The sequence below is a fragment of the Rhipicephalus microplus genome, chromosome 9, assembly GCF_043290135.1.
Source record: "Rhipicephalus microplus isolate Deutch F79 chromosome 9, USDA_Rmic, whole genome shotgun sequence".
Lineage (NCBI taxonomy): Eukaryota > Metazoa > Arthropoda > Arachnida > Ixodida > Ixodidae > Rhipicephalus > Rhipicephalus microplus.
The window spans coordinates 21423371-21442094 of NC_134708.1; the positions used below are offsets into that span (position 1 = coordinate 21423371).

At 45.0% G+C, this 18724-nt stretch overlaps 1 protein-coding gene across 2 annotated transcripts in view; it reads left to right on the plus strand.

Annotated features, from left to right (window-relative positions):
- Ptp99A (Protein tyrosine phosphatase 99A) overlaps positions 1-18724 on the plus strand; it is a 294456-nt gene that overhangs the window by 249970 nt on the left and 25762 nt on the right. For both annotated transcript variants that reach the window (XM_037415618.2, XM_075873290.1), the window contains exons 4-9: positions 9399-9580; positions 10777-10964; positions 15776-15890; positions 17341-17544; positions 17836-17931; positions 18012-18193. In XM_037415618.2, the coding sequence (XP_037271515.2) occupies positions 9399-9580; positions 10777-10964; positions 15776-15890; positions 17341-17544; positions 17836-17931; positions 18012-18193 (967 nt within the window). The remainder of the gene's footprint in view (positions 1-9398; positions 9581-10776; positions 10965-15775; positions 15891-17340; positions 17545-17835; positions 17932-18011; positions 18194-18724) is intronic.

Below are 18724 nucleotides of genomic sequence, written 5' to 3' on the forward strand. Positions count from 1 at the left end.
CGCGAACTTGCGAACGCTAACTTGGCCTTGCACGTAATATAAAAAGGGCTCTTTGTTGCACAGAGCAGCAATCACTCGGTGCGCTCTTGATGACACTCGCGTCCGATGCGCTAAACACTTACGGTGATTAAACTTCATTTCCCCCTTAGTAAGACGGTGGTCTAATGACTAAGGCACTCGGCTGCTGATCGCAGGTCGCGGGATCGGATCCCGGCCGCGGTGCACTTTCGGGGGGGGGGGGGGGGGGTAGAAAAAGGGGGTAACGATTTAGAGCACAGGGTACTCTACTATGGGAGAGCTTAAAGCCGTCCCAGACGCAGAACTTTCAGACAGTGTGCCTGTCTTTGACGCTTTCGATGGAGGTGAAAATGTTCTATAGGTCCGTGTGTTTATATTTGGGAGCACGTCAAAACCCCAGGTGGTCGAAATTTCCGGAGTCATTCGCTATACGGTGTCTCTCATAATTATATGGTGATTTCGGGACGTCAAACCCCCATCCAGTATTAGTAATTCAGGATATCGCGCTCTCACATTACTGCACTAATATCGCCTTTACTCGCTCCGGCAGCAAAAAGGAGGAAATTATGTGGCGAAAATTTCAAACCGGGGTGTTTCCCAACCCTCACCTGCATGTACAGTAAATGGCACCCGGAAGTGTTCAACTCCAGATGTGCGCACTGCAACAGCACTGCGGGCTTAGGGCACATGGTATGGACCTGCCCATCCTACAATGATCCAAGTAGAAACGTAGAATCCTGGGAGGCCTTGTTACACAGCCGTGACGCCGAAGAACAGCGTCAAGTCATCGGTCTCGCCCTGACCGCCGCCGAATCCCAAGGGATTCCGGCCGATGGCTAGGGGGATGATTGGGGGCAGAGGCCGAAGCCTCCTCCCCCGTCATTCTAGACGGGTGCAATAAACGTTATTTCTCTCTCTCTCGCTCCGGCAGTACTGTATCGGCGTCAAACGAAACGCGAACAGCGGTTCGCCGTCCATTTGTCATTATTGCAACCACAAGAGCAGGGCTAAAATAAAGGTTCGGCGTGTCTTTTGAAAGACAGTCCTGTTACTTTGCCGAAGTGGAAAATAATTAAAACTTAAGCACGCAATTTGAGCTAAACTTGGCTGTACAAGCTTGTGCCACGTACAGGAGTTGCTGGAATGAAGCAGCACCGGCGCAACGGCCTTGTCATCAATATATGAGTTAACTCTAACTCTTCAAGGGTAGGCATGTTTGATTGGTCGTAATATCTTCGGGACAGCTTTAAGCTCTCCCATAGTAGAGTACCCTGTGCTCTAAATCGTTACCCCCTTTTTCTAATCCCCCCCCGCCCCCCCAAGACGTATTAGCTTCCGGCCAGATGCTGTGAGGACCAAGGGACGGCCTAGTGCTCTCCCATGGTTGAGTACCAAGTGCTCTAAATCGTTCGTCACTTTTTCTGTACAGACGTATTAGCGGGACGGCTTAGTGCTTTCCCATAGTTGAGTACGAAGTACTCGAAATCGTTAAACTATTTTTTTCTAAACTGTTGCAGATTTGCAGAAATTGCAGATCTCGCCCCACGGGACGGCTTTTGCCATCCTATAGTAGAGTGCCAGGTACTCTAAATCGTTGAAAACTATTTTCTAAACACACATTTTTGTGTGTGGATGTTGTGTTCCGCCACGACGTTTCTGTTGGATATATTTGACGTTCATTGTTCGAACAGGAGAATAATTTTTTCTAAACACACGTTGGTGTCCAACGGCCAATTCTCGCGCGGGCGCTTCTCGGCTATTTTAACAGTTGCGGGGCCGTTCAGCCTTTGGCGAAACCGATGCGAGGCCGTGGCTGCGAACTGCCGCCGGCGTGCTTTGTCGCCGATACCGGGCCGAATGAGACGAGAGATCATCGCGTTCCTCTCGGAGGAGCTTTTCTTCCTCGGGAAGCACGAGTTTCGGCGGCATTGGTCGTTCACCCTTTCGTCAGTGTTGAAAACGAAAGGGTAAAACTCATTTTTCGACCGACGTGGTGCTAAAGCAGCGCACCCGTCGAGTAGTTATCCACGATTTCGTTTGCAACCGATTGTTTCATTGCATGTATTGCGTCGTTATACCTTTGTATCATGATGTTGCATTGAGTTCTTGTGTACATGTATGTCAACAGTGTCATGCATATAAGAGCAATGATGCCTTCATTGCAACGTAGTAATGCTTGTCGTGGTACATATAAAAGTGCCGAAGTGTATGCATGTGCCCTATTACTGGAATGTTATGACGCCTTTGTTTTCTGTACATAGTGTAAAAAATTTTTTTCTAAACAAATTCTTTTGTCAGCAGGGCCCCATTAAGTGTGAGGCCAACGCGACGGTTTTATGTTCTCCCGTAGTAGAATACCCAGTGCTCTAAATCTTTATACCCACTTTTTCTTTACACAAATCGTTAACCCCTTATCCTAATCACATTTTGTGACAGAAACGTGTAGCTCTCCGATAGGAGAGCGAAAATGTTAGTGCCAAACTTCAAGTTATCTTCCCCTGATCCCTTCCCTCGTTTTTTTTTTTTTTTTTTCGTCGCGCAAGAACAGACATGTCTTTGTGGCCTGTACAGAAACATGGACCGACAAGCGCAGCCAAGAGTACTTCTGTTCATTCGTCACCATGGGAGTATACGTAGTGCTGTGTGCAGCGCACTTGTCAACGGTGATGACTGGACGAGGCGCACTATACATTTTCTAATCTCAATAGCCGTGGTTTGGGTTTCATTTGACGCTGATAATATATGCTCTCTTAAATGAAAAATAGCAAAAAAAGTTCATGGCCACGTACGATTACACAGTTGCGTCTGTCATTGGTAAACCGTGTACTGTGACATATCCAGAGCCTTACAGGAATCCCTAGAAAAGTGGTTAACGATTTTGAGTACTTGGTACTCTACTATGAGACAGCATTAAGCCGTCCCTACACTTAAGCCGTCCCTCGTTTAAGAGTACAATGCAAGCTGTTATATACAGCGAAAGGAACTTATTGCATATGCAGTGACGTACAATGCGAAAATTGTATACAAGGACATTCATGACATCGAGATGAATTAACTTAAATAAACAGTAAGGCTCTATGAACAAAACAAGGGGGGGTCATTCACAGTGTAGGGTGATGTTTTGCGTGTTTAGAAAAAGTTGTTAACGATTTAGAGCACTGTTTTGCTACACTTCGTCTTCGAAATAAGATGGATAGAATTTTGTACTGCCGATGAGACAATAACACTGAACTCTTTCATTTGAGAAGCAACTGTAGCACAACCTTGTACGACCAAGTTTCGCTCAAAGTAAACGTTCAAGTTTATTTGTTTCCGTCTACGGAAATATGTCAAGCCTGTCCTTTGCAAAAGACGACGAACCTCATTTCTAACTGCTACATATAATAAGTCGAGGAACGGAATCTATCACTTTTAACGTGGTCAAATAGTGTCCGTGGCTCGGGGACGCTTCTGACTCTGTTGAAAGTTGGCCTTCAGAAAATTTCGTGCGGCCGTCACATTCGTATCGGAATGGGGGGTATACGGGTTACCAGGAAAGGGGTATTAGCATTTCCGCTGCACGTGGTCTCACGCTCGTGTCTCCTGGAGTTACTGAAAAGGTAGCATATAGAGTAACTCTATAGTGTCTCCATAGTGAGCGACTGCTTGAGTTGGACAGACGGACGGAGGGACGGTGTTAATTAGCTGCCTTGTTTCTGATTCGAGGAACATTTGGATGTCTGCGTCGTTCCAACCATCGCCTTTGTCTGTTGATAATCAGGTGACCTTACGCTAGTCCCGGATATGGCTATATGCATTCTTTGTAACGTGCACGTTATACTTAATAGAGAGTTTTAGTACTGCGTACGCTGCGTACGTGGCGGCGTTGCGTACGTAAGGACGCCACGTTCTGCGTAGTGCACATGCGCAGACCGCAACGCGCACGTATCGCATTACGTACGCACCCGCTACGTACGCACGCATGAGATGCGTGCGTGCGTACGTATGAGCTGATCGCGCCGCTCTCGAACAAGTTCGCGACAGCGCGAAATGGCGGCATCGAAGGCAAGCACCGACCGGCTCTGTGGCTTAAAATATGGCCATAATCTGACTATAACACTTGGATTGGCTCACAATGGCTGTCAGAAACACGTGCTTCTATTTTGATCTACCGGATGGCGCAACACGCTTCACGCTCGTTACGTACGCGGGTACTACGGCGTACTAAAAGCCAATTAGAGGCAAACCACGCCACGTAACGCAAGGCGCTTGCGTGATGCGTACGTAGCACCATTCCGCAGTACTAAAGCTCTCTAATGGCGAGAAGAATCGGGGCGTACATACCGTTCTAAAGAATTTCAATGACGACTGATGTCTTGGAGCGAACAGGTGGTACGTCGCACGATGCGTCCCATTTTTGTGTCCTCAATATATATATACAAAGCTGGCGAAAGCTTGGCTTCATGTTTGCGAAAACGTTATAACAGTCTTATCACTACTATTCATTCATCTTGTTCACCGCGCGCGAAGCAACACGTTGATTTCCGGGTCTGCTAAGCAGCGTTTGTATCGTTAACAGCATATGCAGATAAACCACGGCAATTAATTGGCTTTTTTTTTTCTTCAGCGCGTGTGCTACGCGCGAGTGATTAACAAACTTCCTAGTGTCCTCTTCCCATCCGATCTAATATCACTGATAATTTTTTTTCTTCGTATCTCTTCTTTATTTTAACTCGTTCGCTGTCTCGGTCATGTATAGTTTCATTTTTTTCCTTCGATATAGCGAGCCGACAGTCACGCGACCATACATGCCGCACCGTCGTCGATTAATTACCCCGAGTCCACAAAAAAACGATGTTCATTTCCTTTACCGTTGAAGAACCGGGAAAAGAACGGCGCAGCATCATAGAGCGCTCTAGGGAACACTCGCAATGCGACAAGCCGTGGTTTTAAACGACCCGTGTAAGTGGGTCGCGTGTTTGTTCTTCGTGCAGGATATTTTTCTTCGCGCTGGGCCTAGTCAGGCACAAAACGCGACTGCAGGAAAAGATCTTTCTCGCTAAAGTGTTGTCTTTATTTTTTTTCTTTCTTTCATTTCGGGTGTCCTTTTGTCCCTCTATTTCGTTGCCCATATATATTTCTCTCTTGTGTCGTCTATCTATCCCTCTCGCTCTGTGTCGTTTCCTCTCCTTTCATTCGCTTATATATTGTTTTCTATTTTCATCTCTCTATCACGTATTTCTGTTTACTCTTCATTTACACACATTTGTCATTTTGTCCTCCTTTAATTTTCTTGATCTCTCTTTTATTTCATCTTTTAGTTGCTCGTATAGACTTAGCTGCAGTAATCGTGGGACAAATGAAGTTTATTTCAATCCTTTCTGTTCTCCGTCTATCTCCTTTCTCACATTATGCCCCATCTTCTCGTTCATATCTGTCTCTATCCCTCTCTTCTCATTTTTCCATAGCTCTTTCTTCACGATTTCTTCTCTCCATCTTTCACTCTCTCCACGTCTAGTACATCGTCTGCTTACTATCCCTTTCCGTCTCTCTAACGGTGTCTTCCCATCTTTCTTCCTCTCCTCTTGTATACCTCTTTACCTCTCTCTTTTCGTTGCACCATTTCTCTTACCCCTCTACCTTGAACTTCCTCCCTCTCCCATTATCCTTATTCACATATCTATACTTTCATATATGCCATTTATTTGACCCGCCTGTCCCTCTCCTTCTGGCTTTCTCAGTTATTCTCTCTCTGGCACCCTCCTTTACTCATCCCTCAGTTTTTATCCCTCTTTGTCTTCCTTTCTCCGTCTCTCATTATCCCTGTTCACATCCACACACTTTTATAATCTCCCTTGATTCATCCCTCTATGTCTCCTCTTCGTCTTCTGTTGTAGTTACCCTCTCTAAATTACTTTACCTCTTCACCCTCTTTCCACTCATCCCTCTATATACTTCTTCCTCTACCTCCACAATTCTCCCTGCTTCCCGAGGCTCTTTAATTTCCTCACTTTTGTCACCGCCGGAACGGTTTTACGAAACAAATGTTTTTTTTTTCTTTCGGCGCTCGCAAATTCAACATCCAGATGACGCACTCGGAAATTGTTCCAGAGGATTTTTCATCCTTTTTGTGAAAGCGTCATCGACAAAAAACGCTTTGATGTTCTGCGCTGCTGCTGCTCGCGAAGTGACGCTGCTGTGATTATAAACGAACAAAAAAAATTCCGCCATATCCACGAAGTGAATGATGATGAGTGGGCGAAGCTCCGGAGGTAAACCTGGTAAACCATGAATCCTCTGTACATTTTGCCCACTAGATTTTATTACATCGCTCCCCCTAGCGTACGTCGCCGCACTAAATCGAACGATTGCCTTCAACCAATGACACGCGCCATATGTGACATCATTCCTATTTTATAAGATCTCGCGTCTTTCATCAACTACAAGTACCGCTTTCTAGTTTATAACATCTTGCATCTTTTCATCATCAGCTACAAGTACCACCATCTAGTAAACACTACAAGAACTAAACGAGAGGTGGCTACATACAGGAGACGGTACCGCCATCTAGTGATCACTGCAAGAACTAAACTAGAGGTGGCTACATACAGGGGACGGTACCGCCATCTAGTGAACACTGCAAGAACTAAACTAGAGGTGGCTACATACAGGCTACAGGGAACGCACAGCCCACGCCCTAAGGAGCTTCGCCCCTAAAAAAAACGCAGCGACTCACGCGAAGCGGTCTCGTGTTAAACGCTTCATTTTATGCCATAGTCACAATTGTCATGCGTTCCCGATTGCATCCATTTGTCTCGATTAGAGTATTTGCTGCGCCTAATTTGTTCAACAGCAATGCGGGGTGCATGGGCGCCTATGGCGATGATGCATTTCCAGCGCTCGATCGAAACAGGTTAAACGCGTGCAGACAAGAAGGATTCGGGGTGCTGCACTCTCTCTTTCCGGGTCGGCATGCAATCTGTCGGAATGAAACGAAAACGAAAAAAAAATTATATTTCTGACCGGAATCATAAACGTAACGAAAACGTTATCTAACAATTTCGTTCTCGAGTGAAACCGAATTTTTTGTTTTTATTTTTCTCGCTTCACACAAAAAAAAAACACACACAGAAAGTTGGCGATCCGAAACGACTGATTCGTACAACGTGAGCAATAATGTGCGCACATCTCCAGTTACATAGAGTATACTGTCGCACACCTAAGGCATTGTTTCCAAGGTAAAGACACGTTGAAACAGTGCGAACGACAAAAACATGTGGCAACCAGAGGTGTTTATATTAACCCGAATGGACTTTCACGCAGGTCAACGTGCACAGTGCATTCTCGGCTTCTCGGTACCGGTTTATTTTTGTATTTTTGTCGGAACGACGGGCTCGCACGTGAGAGAGTATACTTGATGACGTGCTGCTTCTGAGATGATGCTCACTCCTTTGACACATACCATTGAGCCTGCTCAAAAAGTTCGTGATTAGCTTCCGAGAAAATACATACTATGTCTTGGAAGGGTTTTGTGCTAGGTGGTAGGATTTCATGGGAATGTTACAACTGTTCATCCGAAGAACGTGGAAAGAACGTGTTTTACCGCTGTCCTCCTTTGTTAAGGGGGGGGGGCAGCTAACTATATATTCCACCAATATAATTGAGTTATTGTTACTTTAACTTCAAATTTTCGCATACAAATAAACACCATTACCAACAGTTACAGAACTCTTTTTTTGTACCGGAACAAAAACTGAACAGATCTTTCTGCGGTAAAACTAAACTGAAACCAAAACGAAAAAAAAAAAAAAACATTTCTTCCCGGCGCTCTGCCGACATCTGTTTTTTTTTTCTTTTTTTTTATCCTGTTTGGCTTGATAGCTGGAAATGCGTGAAAATTCCGTATTCCTAATATGCCAGCGAACCACCTTATGTACATGTTTTGAGCAGTGCAAATGACGAAAACACGTAGTAGAGGACTGCTCAACACGAGCGTTGTTTGGTGCTCTTTCGTGTGTTTTTGCCTCTGGCTCTGTTTCAAAACATGAACCCAAACAAACTGGCCCAAAATCCCTGCCCCTGCACTTTGCGATGCAGCTACGCTTGCAAAAAGTTAAAAAAAAAGACAAAAAAAGTTAATCTAGATCCTCATGAATAGGTTATTGCATTTAAGGTATATTTTTTTTTCAAGTGTGTTTCGCAGTGTTGGCGTTGAAAGAGGAGAAAAAAGTGCACAAAGCCCCCCCCCCCCCCCCCCCCCACCATCAATTTGTTTTCTTCCCGCGATCCTACCCCTATAAAACGGGGGTGGAATCCTTCAGGACCCCAATAAAAGTTTTTCATCCATCCAAACACACTCACTTGTTTTGTTGTTTTGGGTGGCCTTTCAGTAAGTAAAAGATATCGTGATGCCACCAATTAAGTTTTGTATTTGTGTGCTATATATGATAGTAGATCTGACATAATGGTGGCAAATTTCTCGCTCGTCGCAGCGTGATGCCACCAATGAAGTTTTGTATTTGTGTGCTATATATGATAGTAGATCTGACATAATGGTTGCAAATTTCTCGCTCGTCGCAGCGTACTTCTCGCAAGACATATCCGTCGTGCAGAAAAGCAAGCTTGCCGTAGCATACCACAGGGATGTCGGTGTACAGTTCCCTCCGGTCAAAAGTCGCAGTAGGTGGCTACTTGCTAAGCTCAGTTTCACTTTAAGCTGGCCAACACTGTTACAGACTTTATGATTAAAGCACTAATGTTTCAAGAAAGCTGAACTTCTGTCTGTACGACGCCAGGATAAATTCGACTTATGCGCAGTTCGAACAGGAATTAGCGTGAAGGTCAACCGCCAGATCTCTGAGAGGGGATTTGTATACGTGATGATAGTAGTAGCGGCGTGAATAAACCTCAAAAAATTTCAAATATTTGAATTATATGAACTGTGAAAATGGCATCTCTTTTCACTTTATTGCGAATTGCTTGAAATCCTGATGAAGTAATCAAACGTGTTGCTTTGCGTCTCGCTATTTTTTTACTTGATAAATTGCTTATTTATTTATTTATTTATTTGTTTATTTATTTATTTATTTATTGCCAAACGGCCTAGGCGGGATCCAGGCCCATTCCACCAACTCAATGAATTTATTTATTCTGATCTGAACAGTCCGATCAGCGTGTTTACGTGCGAAGCATTGCACGGAGTCAAGGCACAAAATGAACTCAACAACAGTACAATCGCTAACAATCGTGTGCATAAACCATCGCCAAAACTCGCCCAACTTTCAAGTTTACCGAGCAGCGCGATCAATTAACCTTAGCATATTCGTGTGCCTTGGGAGTTGCCCTTTATTTTTGTCATATTCACAACGCTCCTGCTGTTTCGCTCCCTTTCTGTCCCGCAGAATCGGAGAGAAAGGCGACTGGGACACGCGGAACAAGGTGATGACGTCGGACAACAGCACCAACTTCCAGGTGATCGGCCTGAAGCCGTTCACGGTGTACTCGTTCCGGGTGCTGGCCGTCAACGCCATCGGCGCCAGCAAGCCGAGCAAGGAGTCCTTCTACATGGTCACACTACGTGAAGGTATACGCTTTTTATATCGTACGCCGCACTCTAACGTATGCGAACACACACACACAAAAGGTAGTTAGAATTAACTGCCGGTTTACCTGTAGCCGCGACATTGAACACGTTGGCTGAGCCTTCCAGTACTCAGGGTTTCATTTGGAGTCAATTGTGACACGGTGGCGCTTAGAAGCATCAAATTGTGTCGTCTTGAAAGCTATCTAATTATAACAACTGTAAGGAGAAATACCTGTAGATTCTTTAGAATCTACGTAGAGTTTCGTACTGTACTGAACAAGATTTGAATCAATAAACAAAAGTACATTATATTGCAAGGTGCTTAACCGCGAAAATCACTGAAGGGCAATTAATGGCAGGTGAGCCCAGGATTTAACAAAATTAAATGCCAGTAGAGCTCTCATTAGCGCCGAACAGCAAGATCAATACCTGGCTGTAGATCGAGTGATTGGTATATACCTACAGCTAGGTCAGTGCTGCTTGCGACCACTGCGGCAGCGCTGAAACGATAGACCACATTCTGTGTCACTGTCCTCGCTACAGCTCACACACTGCCGATAGCGGCTGCGTTACACCGCCTTGACGACAGACCCTCGTCAGAACTGTCAGTGCTCGAAAGCCATCACCATCTGTCTTCGCGCAGAAAATCAGTCAAGGCCTTAATTATTGAACTTCTTGCGTTCTATTAATTGGCCTAATGAATAGGCTATAGCAGCTCGCTCTTTTTTGTTTTCGGGCGTCTACTTATCTTTTCGCTTTCTTGTCACCTAATTAAGAGGCGGAGTGGGGTGCAATACATTGACATAATAAGGAGGGGGTGCTGCGTCGAACCCTCACCCCACCCCTCCCCACTCGAGAGTGGAACTCTGCGCACACATATGATTGATTGATGGTATTTAAAAACACCAACACCAACATATCAAATTGTAGGAGGGGTGGGGTGCAAAGTCAGCCCCATACATTGACATAATAAAGAGGGGGTGCTGCGTCGAACCCTCACCCCACCCCTCCCCACTCGAGAGTGGAACTCTGCGCACACATATGATTGATTGACGATATTTAAAAACTACAACACCGACATATCAAATAGTAGCATATGAGTCTCTGAAAGAATGTTCCGCCCTAACTGATGGTGTTCTTGTGGTGACATAGTTCATTCGAGAAATTGATTTCGGTTGCTGCTCATACGTATGCAGTGCCGGAGGGCAAGCCGACCATCGTGCACGCGCAGAACACGAGCAGCTCCACGATACGTATACAGTGGACGGCTCCCCCGAGGCACACCATACACGGCGAGTTCGAGGGCTACCGCATCACCTACCGGCCCAGGGACAAGTCGCAGGAGGAGAGCCGGGAGATCGTCATCAGGGACAGCAAACAGACGGTCCGTATATATTATGTCCTCTCACACGTTACGTACGCAGCTTAAGTTGGCATACGAAGTTGGCATACGAAGTTGGCTTACGAAGTAGGCTTACGAAGTAGGCTTACGAAGGCATGCCGTTGGAAAATAGATATATACGCTTTGTCGGCATTCGCAGAGCTTACGACCAACTAAAACTGTCAATTTGTGGGGCCCACATGCCAATTGCGTTGGTTTGTATTCTCCTTGGGGTGTGGCTGGGAGCAGAAAAGAACGCAAGAGCATGCGTACGCAAGCCACTTTAAAGTCCCGTTACTAAAGATCAATAGAGATTCGAGTGGTGGGGGCTCTCAAGCCGCTGACGTACCCAAACTACTGCGTTATTTTGTACACTCCTAAGAGGCGGTTGGCGAAAAGGAGGAAACGGGAAGAGTAAAAAAAAAAAAAGAACGCAAAAAGCACGGGGACCCGGTGGCCAGTGTTTTCCGGCACAGAAACTCTATATTCCGTAGCTTTTTCTTTATAAAAAAGTGGTACTGTTCACTCTTTTAGAATTTTTAGCGAAGTTGTGAAGAATTTTGCCGCCGTAAATGCGTGAAAAATATCAGCGCACTTGCGAAGATAGAAAAGTGCACTTTCGCTTTCGCATTGTCGTCTGCTCGCCGAAATCGACGAGTGTCGTCTGCTTCGCGCGACCGACGCGCCATCTCAGAGCGCATGACAAAAACCTAACGCAATTGTGCCGCCATCTTTTGATAACTTTCCAAACGCACACGCTCTCTCTTTTCCTGCCGACGTTTTAATTACTCGTAAATTACGGGCATTACGCGTTTCATTCCAAATCTGAAACAATCTGCGGTGTTATATAAATCTCATATGTCTACTAAGCGGGTATTTATTTCGCTCTTAAGCGTATACTCGTGAAATTTCAAGACGCCGGTTGTTCTCCGCCGCTGCCGGGGTCCGAGGCTAGGGATCATTTTTATTTCGGCGTGTGCTTTGATGTTTTGGTGTTTGCGTGCGTTCGCTGGGCCCGCCTGGCCGCCTTGGTGCTGTGCTGGTGCTCGGATGTAAGCCGTCTGAGTGGTGCTAAAGACGCGTCGAAAATAAGAGAGCAGCGAACGCCCTGATGCCGACTGGAGTGTGAACGCCGTGCCGTTCGGAGTTTTTTGCGCAACCTCTTCTCCTAGGCGTCACTTCGTGAAGCCCGCTCAGCCAGCGACACGCACAAAAAAAAAGCGATCACGGACCTCATCCCTTTCTTCCAAAGGCAAGGTTCTTTGCATCCCCCGATCGGCTTCTACGTTTCGCGAGATATTTGCTTGTAAATTTCGCGTGGGTCCTTCGATCGCCGAGAAAACAAGCTAAACCTGCGCCTTCCGAAAGTATGAATGGGATAAACGCGTGGAACAAAGCCGGTTGTTTTTACTAAAAGAGAGAGAGAGAGTTGCGACAAAATGTATCGACCTCGGTTCGACGCTGAACCCGAATGAATCGCTTATCGTGAAACCTCTTCCTGTTGTTATGCGCGCTTGTAGATCGCGTTGTTGCATTATAAACAGATAGAAGGCTCGCTATAAATTTTCTGTATGCTCGCGGAACCATTGCTCCCCCCCAAAATTATGTCGGGAAGTCGGTGTAGTAATTTGGCTGATCGACGCTTTAGTGCTTGTGTTTTATTTCTTCCTAGTCGAGCAGCGGCTGTAGAACTAGTTTCGAGGTGTGGTGTTTGATTGCGCGCAAGTAGGTGATCTCCCATCCGGGTTTCTCTACGCCAGCATCCTGCGAATAGCGAAAGTTGTTTTGGTGTTGCGTAAACACAAAAGGTTGAAAGCCGTTTGGGTTGGCCTTTGGAGCGGTGTTTTTTTTTTTTTTTTTTGCGGCGGACTAGTTTGCAATGTGTTGAACGCTGTACTACTATTTCTTGTCCGAGTGTGGCCTCAATGATTTCATACCGTTTACGGAACTTGGGAAAAAATTGTGCTAACCTAAAATGATCGCCGCTCACTATAGGCGCGCTCGCTTGATTATGTAACGAGTGCTGTGCTGTTCTGAGATGCTTGTTTCGCATCTTCCACGAACTTTCCTGCGCGTCTCGTGCGTCGTGTTCGAACGTGATTGAACATGCGAATTTCGTAACCCGTGCGTTGCACATAATTGCACATTGGAATGATGCATTTTGAGCGTCAGGGTTCGTTTATGGATGTCCTGGAATGTTTTTTTTATTATTCTTCGAATCTGGCGTGCGAACTTTTTCGCTCTTTGTAGCAAATCATGTTTCGCATGCTTCCCTGCCATATTCGGCATGTCCGGACATGCCTGCGCTTTACATGACGGCCTTTTAGCTGTCGCGCATGTCAAACTGCAAGCTGCGCATGTTTTCGCGGCTGTTTTCGTTTCGGAATTGATTTAAAAACAATCTGTAGATCACCTCAGTGATTTCGACTAATGTCGCATTTGATTCCTTCGCTGGAGCGGATCATGTTTCGCATGTTTCCCCGCGCCATCTACCAACATGCCAGGACACGCCCATGTTCAATCCCTCATAGGCTCAAGCTTGATTCTGAGGTCGTGGGTTCGACCCCCACCCCGGCTTGCGCGTTTTCGATGGAGACGAAAATTCTAAAAGCCGGCGTACTCATATCTAAGCGCACGTTGAAGAATCCCCGAGTGGTCAAAGTTTCTGTAGCCCCCCACCACGGCGTCCCTTATAATGATGTCGTTTTTTTTTTTTTTTCTGGAGTGTAAAATACAGCACTTATATTACTTTTATCACAGGTGCCCCCTTATAACTTCCATTCATATATGTGTTTATTACCTTTATAAAAGCTGATTAGCTTATGCTGTTGATGCAATGCAATGTATTAATCATTCCCGACCCATCTATATTTTTTTATTTGGTATTTCTGACCTTATCAAGTGCAGTTGCTTTTTCACAGCACAACACAATAGTACTGTATTTTGATATTTTTGTCGTAGAAAATATTTGGTTCAAAATGAAGGAATATGAATTTACAAGCATTATAATAAAATGTGTGTGTCATATGTCATGTCATATGTCATGTCATACATTGACACTTATTTACATAGCTTTCGAGCTCTGAGAGTTCAACTACTGCGTTAAGAAAAAATCTCTGAACAGTCGCACAGAGTATTATTTTACTAGAAGTGGCTGAGTATTCAGGCATAAGGATGTTTTTAAACCACGGAAGTATGTTTTCTATACTAGCCTTGTCATTGTGATCGATTTCTCATCAGGTTACTGACCTTTTAGCACCAGCTGTCCATTCATAGGTCGCTGAACTTTGCCATTATACTGAGCAAATATGTATTTCGTGCCCTTTATCTTTCACGCTTTGAGGTTGGCATGTTGGTGCAGATAACACCGGTTTTTAATTTGTGGGTGCATTTGTGCAAAGATAATTTTAAGATAATATAAATACAATCACCCAGCGATCTTTTGGGAGCTAGAATTCGTTTCGATGTGCTCATTTCTTCTGAACTACTCTAACTGGTGCAAATCTCTCGCACAGCCAATGCATAAGAATGGAAACTTGTATTTTAGCTCTATTTCTGTGAATATTTCGTGATAAACCTTACGAATGTTTCTGTTTGCTTTTGGTACCGAGAGACAGTAGCAGCTTACCTGTTTGCAATGTCACTAGAGTTCAAAGTCTATCATAAATCTTTTTTGTTTCCTTTTCATGACACACAGCATTCTCACTACTGAAACAATTGATATATTTTAAAATAAAATTGATCATTTTTTTGCATTAAATTCCTCAGTGCAGTCGATGAGCACACGTCAACATTTGCTCTGTTTTTAAACGAAAAATAACTTTTGTTGCATGTCTAAGGTGTGAAAAAGTCGCCTCATGATTACATCATCTTAATTCCTTTCACTCTGTACGAAGCAAACCTGAGAAATGAAGATCTACTTGGTCCGGTGCAATCTTTAGTAGGCACTGAATGTATGGATAATCATCGCAACATGGTACTCTGTTTTTTGCGCATCAAGATCAATGCAAACCAGTGAACAGTTTTGGACATGAACGCGTGCTTTGCACCATTAGCCAGCATGCAGGTGGGGAGTGAAACTGCCTTTGTGTGGAACACACCGTGTGACATCACGTTTATTGTGACCAAACTGCCGAGCTGTATAAAACAGTTCAGGGTTATCTTTTGTGCCACTGCAAGTTCACTCTAGCTCTTCAGGCTTGTGATTTGGTGTTGCGATCTGTATGACGTAAGCATAGATGACTTACGTATTTTGACATATTTCACAAGCTGATCAACTTGGCTGCATTATTCCTGCATCCTTAGGCCAATATCTACCTGGATTAACTGCTTTAAGTATTGCTATTTACCTAAGGCCATTATAGAGTTGAACAAACTCGGTGCTGCATAAAATCGTTTGCAAAGAGTCTAACTCGAGACTGTTATCATTCTTTCGTAATTGTGACCATGCCTTATACTGATTTCGCACGATAAGATGTTGAACCGCCCTGCCAGAACCTTGTGCGAAGTGTGGCAGCTTGGGCTAGTTGGTATGGCATGACGATAGTTATAGCGCGAGAACAAAACGACGACACAGAGACAAGAAGGACACGAAAGACACGAGCGCTCGTGTCTTTCGTGTCCTTGTCTCTGTGTCGTCGTTTTGTTCTCGCGCTATAACTATAGGCTTGTGCGAAAATTGCAGTGCTTGTAAGTAATAATGAAGTGATGATCTTCTGTTCAGAGTGTCGCACGCTCGAGCTCTGTTCAGAGTGTCGCACGCTCGAGCTCTGTGGGCGTTCTGTGATAAGGTGCGGTACGTTCTTTCACTGCAGCAATACACCATACGGAACTTGGACACTTTCACTCAGTACCTGGTCTCTCTGCAAGTGTTCAACCCTGCCGGACGAGGACCGGCTGTGGTCGTGCCGGTCATGACCGACGAGGGAGGTGAGTGTTTCCGCCAGCTGCGCTGTGCCGCAACATCGTTGAATAGTCTCATCTCCTGTTTCTGTACTTTACCGCTGTAAAGCGCAAAACGTTTGGGCAAAAGGTTAGAAAGATACAGACCTTTCATCCTTTTGCCCAAGCATTTTGTGCTTAAAGGTGCTGAACTATGAAGTGCCAAAGGGCCCGAAATCGCATGTTGGTACGTTGTATGTGATATCTGCATGGATTGTGGCATTCTTGACGAGATTCTTTCACTAAACATTATCGCTGACAAATTTGTCTTTGATCTTTATTTCGTCAACACTTTCTAATGTTGAGGTAAATTGAAAGATGAAATAATTATTACCTTATTGCCTAGCTATAGACACATACTTTCATGAGCAAGAGGAGCACAGTAAAGTTGGGGCCAGCCTAAATGCATTATTTTTGTCCTATCTTTGCGAACTCGTGTAGTTTCTGCATGATTGACCGAACACTTGACCGAACACGAAGCGGTGAACATTGCATTATAAAGTCATTATTCATGAAAGCTGTTCTGCTGTATAAGTTCTTGTTTGTGTTTCATTCATCCGAAGTGAATATGGGGGGGGGGGGGGGGGGCGATAATCAATGCATATTTTTCCCTGACGTCATCATGGCCACTGTCTTGTACACTATAAGAAATTTGACAGGCACCTCATGCATTGAGAGACAAGTGAATAACTGCCATAACCCACTGAGAATACTGTCACCGTCAAGCATGAACGGTGCATGTGGCGCGATGCTGTGTTCGTGAGCAGAATCTCGTGCAAACTTGGTCACTGGTTTTCAAACCTTCACATTTCGCTCGCATCATTTGGCAGAAGCTGGCTTTTTGACAACGACAGCTGACATCAGACCAGTCACACGAGTTGAAGCTCAAAGCTCTTAAGATTGAACATGTACAAGAACATTCCACACGTCTCGCCATAGTGGCTATGATATTTGGGCACTAGAATGCTGGCAGGCTGCTTCTGTTATGTCACATGCGATTGAACTGAATTTAACTGAATTTATTTAACCAAAGTATGGTTAAATGGAAACATGTTACAACCATCAGGGTTGTTAGCAGAATGCTTGTATGGATCCATGTCACTATAGAACTTATATATATATATATTTACAGACAGGAGACATAGTTGTGGAATCATTTAACGACGTATCAGATTAGCATGCAGAACATAACAAGAACATTTAATTCATATGCAACAGTTGAAGAGTATTTTATGCTAGCACATATAGTGCTATTAAAAAATTGAATATTTTTACGCATCACTTTAATAGTCTGAGGGTAGCATACAGAACATAGTTTATTCATCTATGGAGGAGTGACGACCTTTGAGCCGAATGTTGTCCTTTTCAAATTGTCCGCTTTTCATGTGGTACCGTTCTATAATACCGACGCTCTTTCATCTGTCGCATGACGACCCAGTGCCGAGCCCACCTGTGAACGTGACAGCCGTTAGCGTGACCGACAAAAAGGTGCAGCTGAAGTGGCGGGAACCCGAGAAGCCCAACGGGGTTCTTCAGGGATACTACGTCTACTTTCAGCCGTCACGCAACGGCTCAGCCGAGCAGCAGCGCCGCACGGTCTCCCACCCGCAGCCCATTCAGGAATACGCGCTCACCAATCTCCGTGAGTGTCTTCCTGCCGGCGTGACGGTCTGTGTTGTTAAAAAAGCTGGAATACTTAACCAAGCCCTCGCAAACAATCATGTCTCTAATTCTCCAAGAACCACAAGCTGTTTTCTTAGGAGGGTACCTTTTGTTTTCAACAAAACAGTGATCTTATCACAGTCACTGGACATTCTCGTTTTGGCTCAATTTCGGGCAATTTCAGGCTCAAATCGTTAATCCTGCATCCTGGAATCCATTCCTTTATTTTTCTCGGGCCATAATCTCATTGCTCTGCCCACGCGTATTACAGGGCCATTCTCGTATTACGACATCTGGGTGAGGGCCTTCACCCACAAACATCTCGGGGAATCTAGCAACCTGCTCAAGATACAAACGGACGTCCAAGGTACGTGGTGGGTGACCCTCATGAAAGCGTGCATGCGGATGTAGCAGCGCTGGTACTACTGATTTTCTGAAATTTCACAGGCCCCAGTGCGCCGATCATAGTGAACCTGACCTGCCAGTCATTGGACAGTCTCTTCCTGCAATGGGAGCGGCCGCAGACCTACTACAACAAGGTGGACTACTACTTTGTGCACTACCGCTCCGAGGAGGCCTGGGGCTTCGAGGAGATCGCCATGGCTGCCACCGACCGGCTAGACCACGTCGTGAGTCTCCCTCTCTCTTGGTCACTTGTATAAAATGAGACATAGAATTGGTTTAGATTGGTAAATTTGACTCTGATAACAACTCTATGGTCGTTAACTTCACCATCGTAGTTTTAGTAAGAGGGGACAAAATTGGAGTCGAAGTCTCACTTTCAAGCTTTGCGCTGCAATCTCCATGCAGGACGTTGCTGATTTCGGGGGGGAATTTTTCGTAATTTGACAAGATTGGCCCGTTTTCTTGAATTTTCTGAAACTGGGAATGTTTAGTTCTTGGCCCTTGTGAAAAATAATTTACCTTATTTTTCCCGATTAGGAACAACACAGGTCCTAGTGGACACCGTCAAGAGCTCTGACATCGTGTATTAGTTTGGGAACTTCAAGGGCGCACCACACGCTTGCCACTGGCCGTGGCCGAACCTGCGACCTTCAGATAGTGCATCACGTGTGTTATTCAAAGATCGCAGGTTCGGTACCTGCCCTTGGCTGGTTATCCTTTCATCCACTTTTCTTGCTTCACATTTACATTACAGT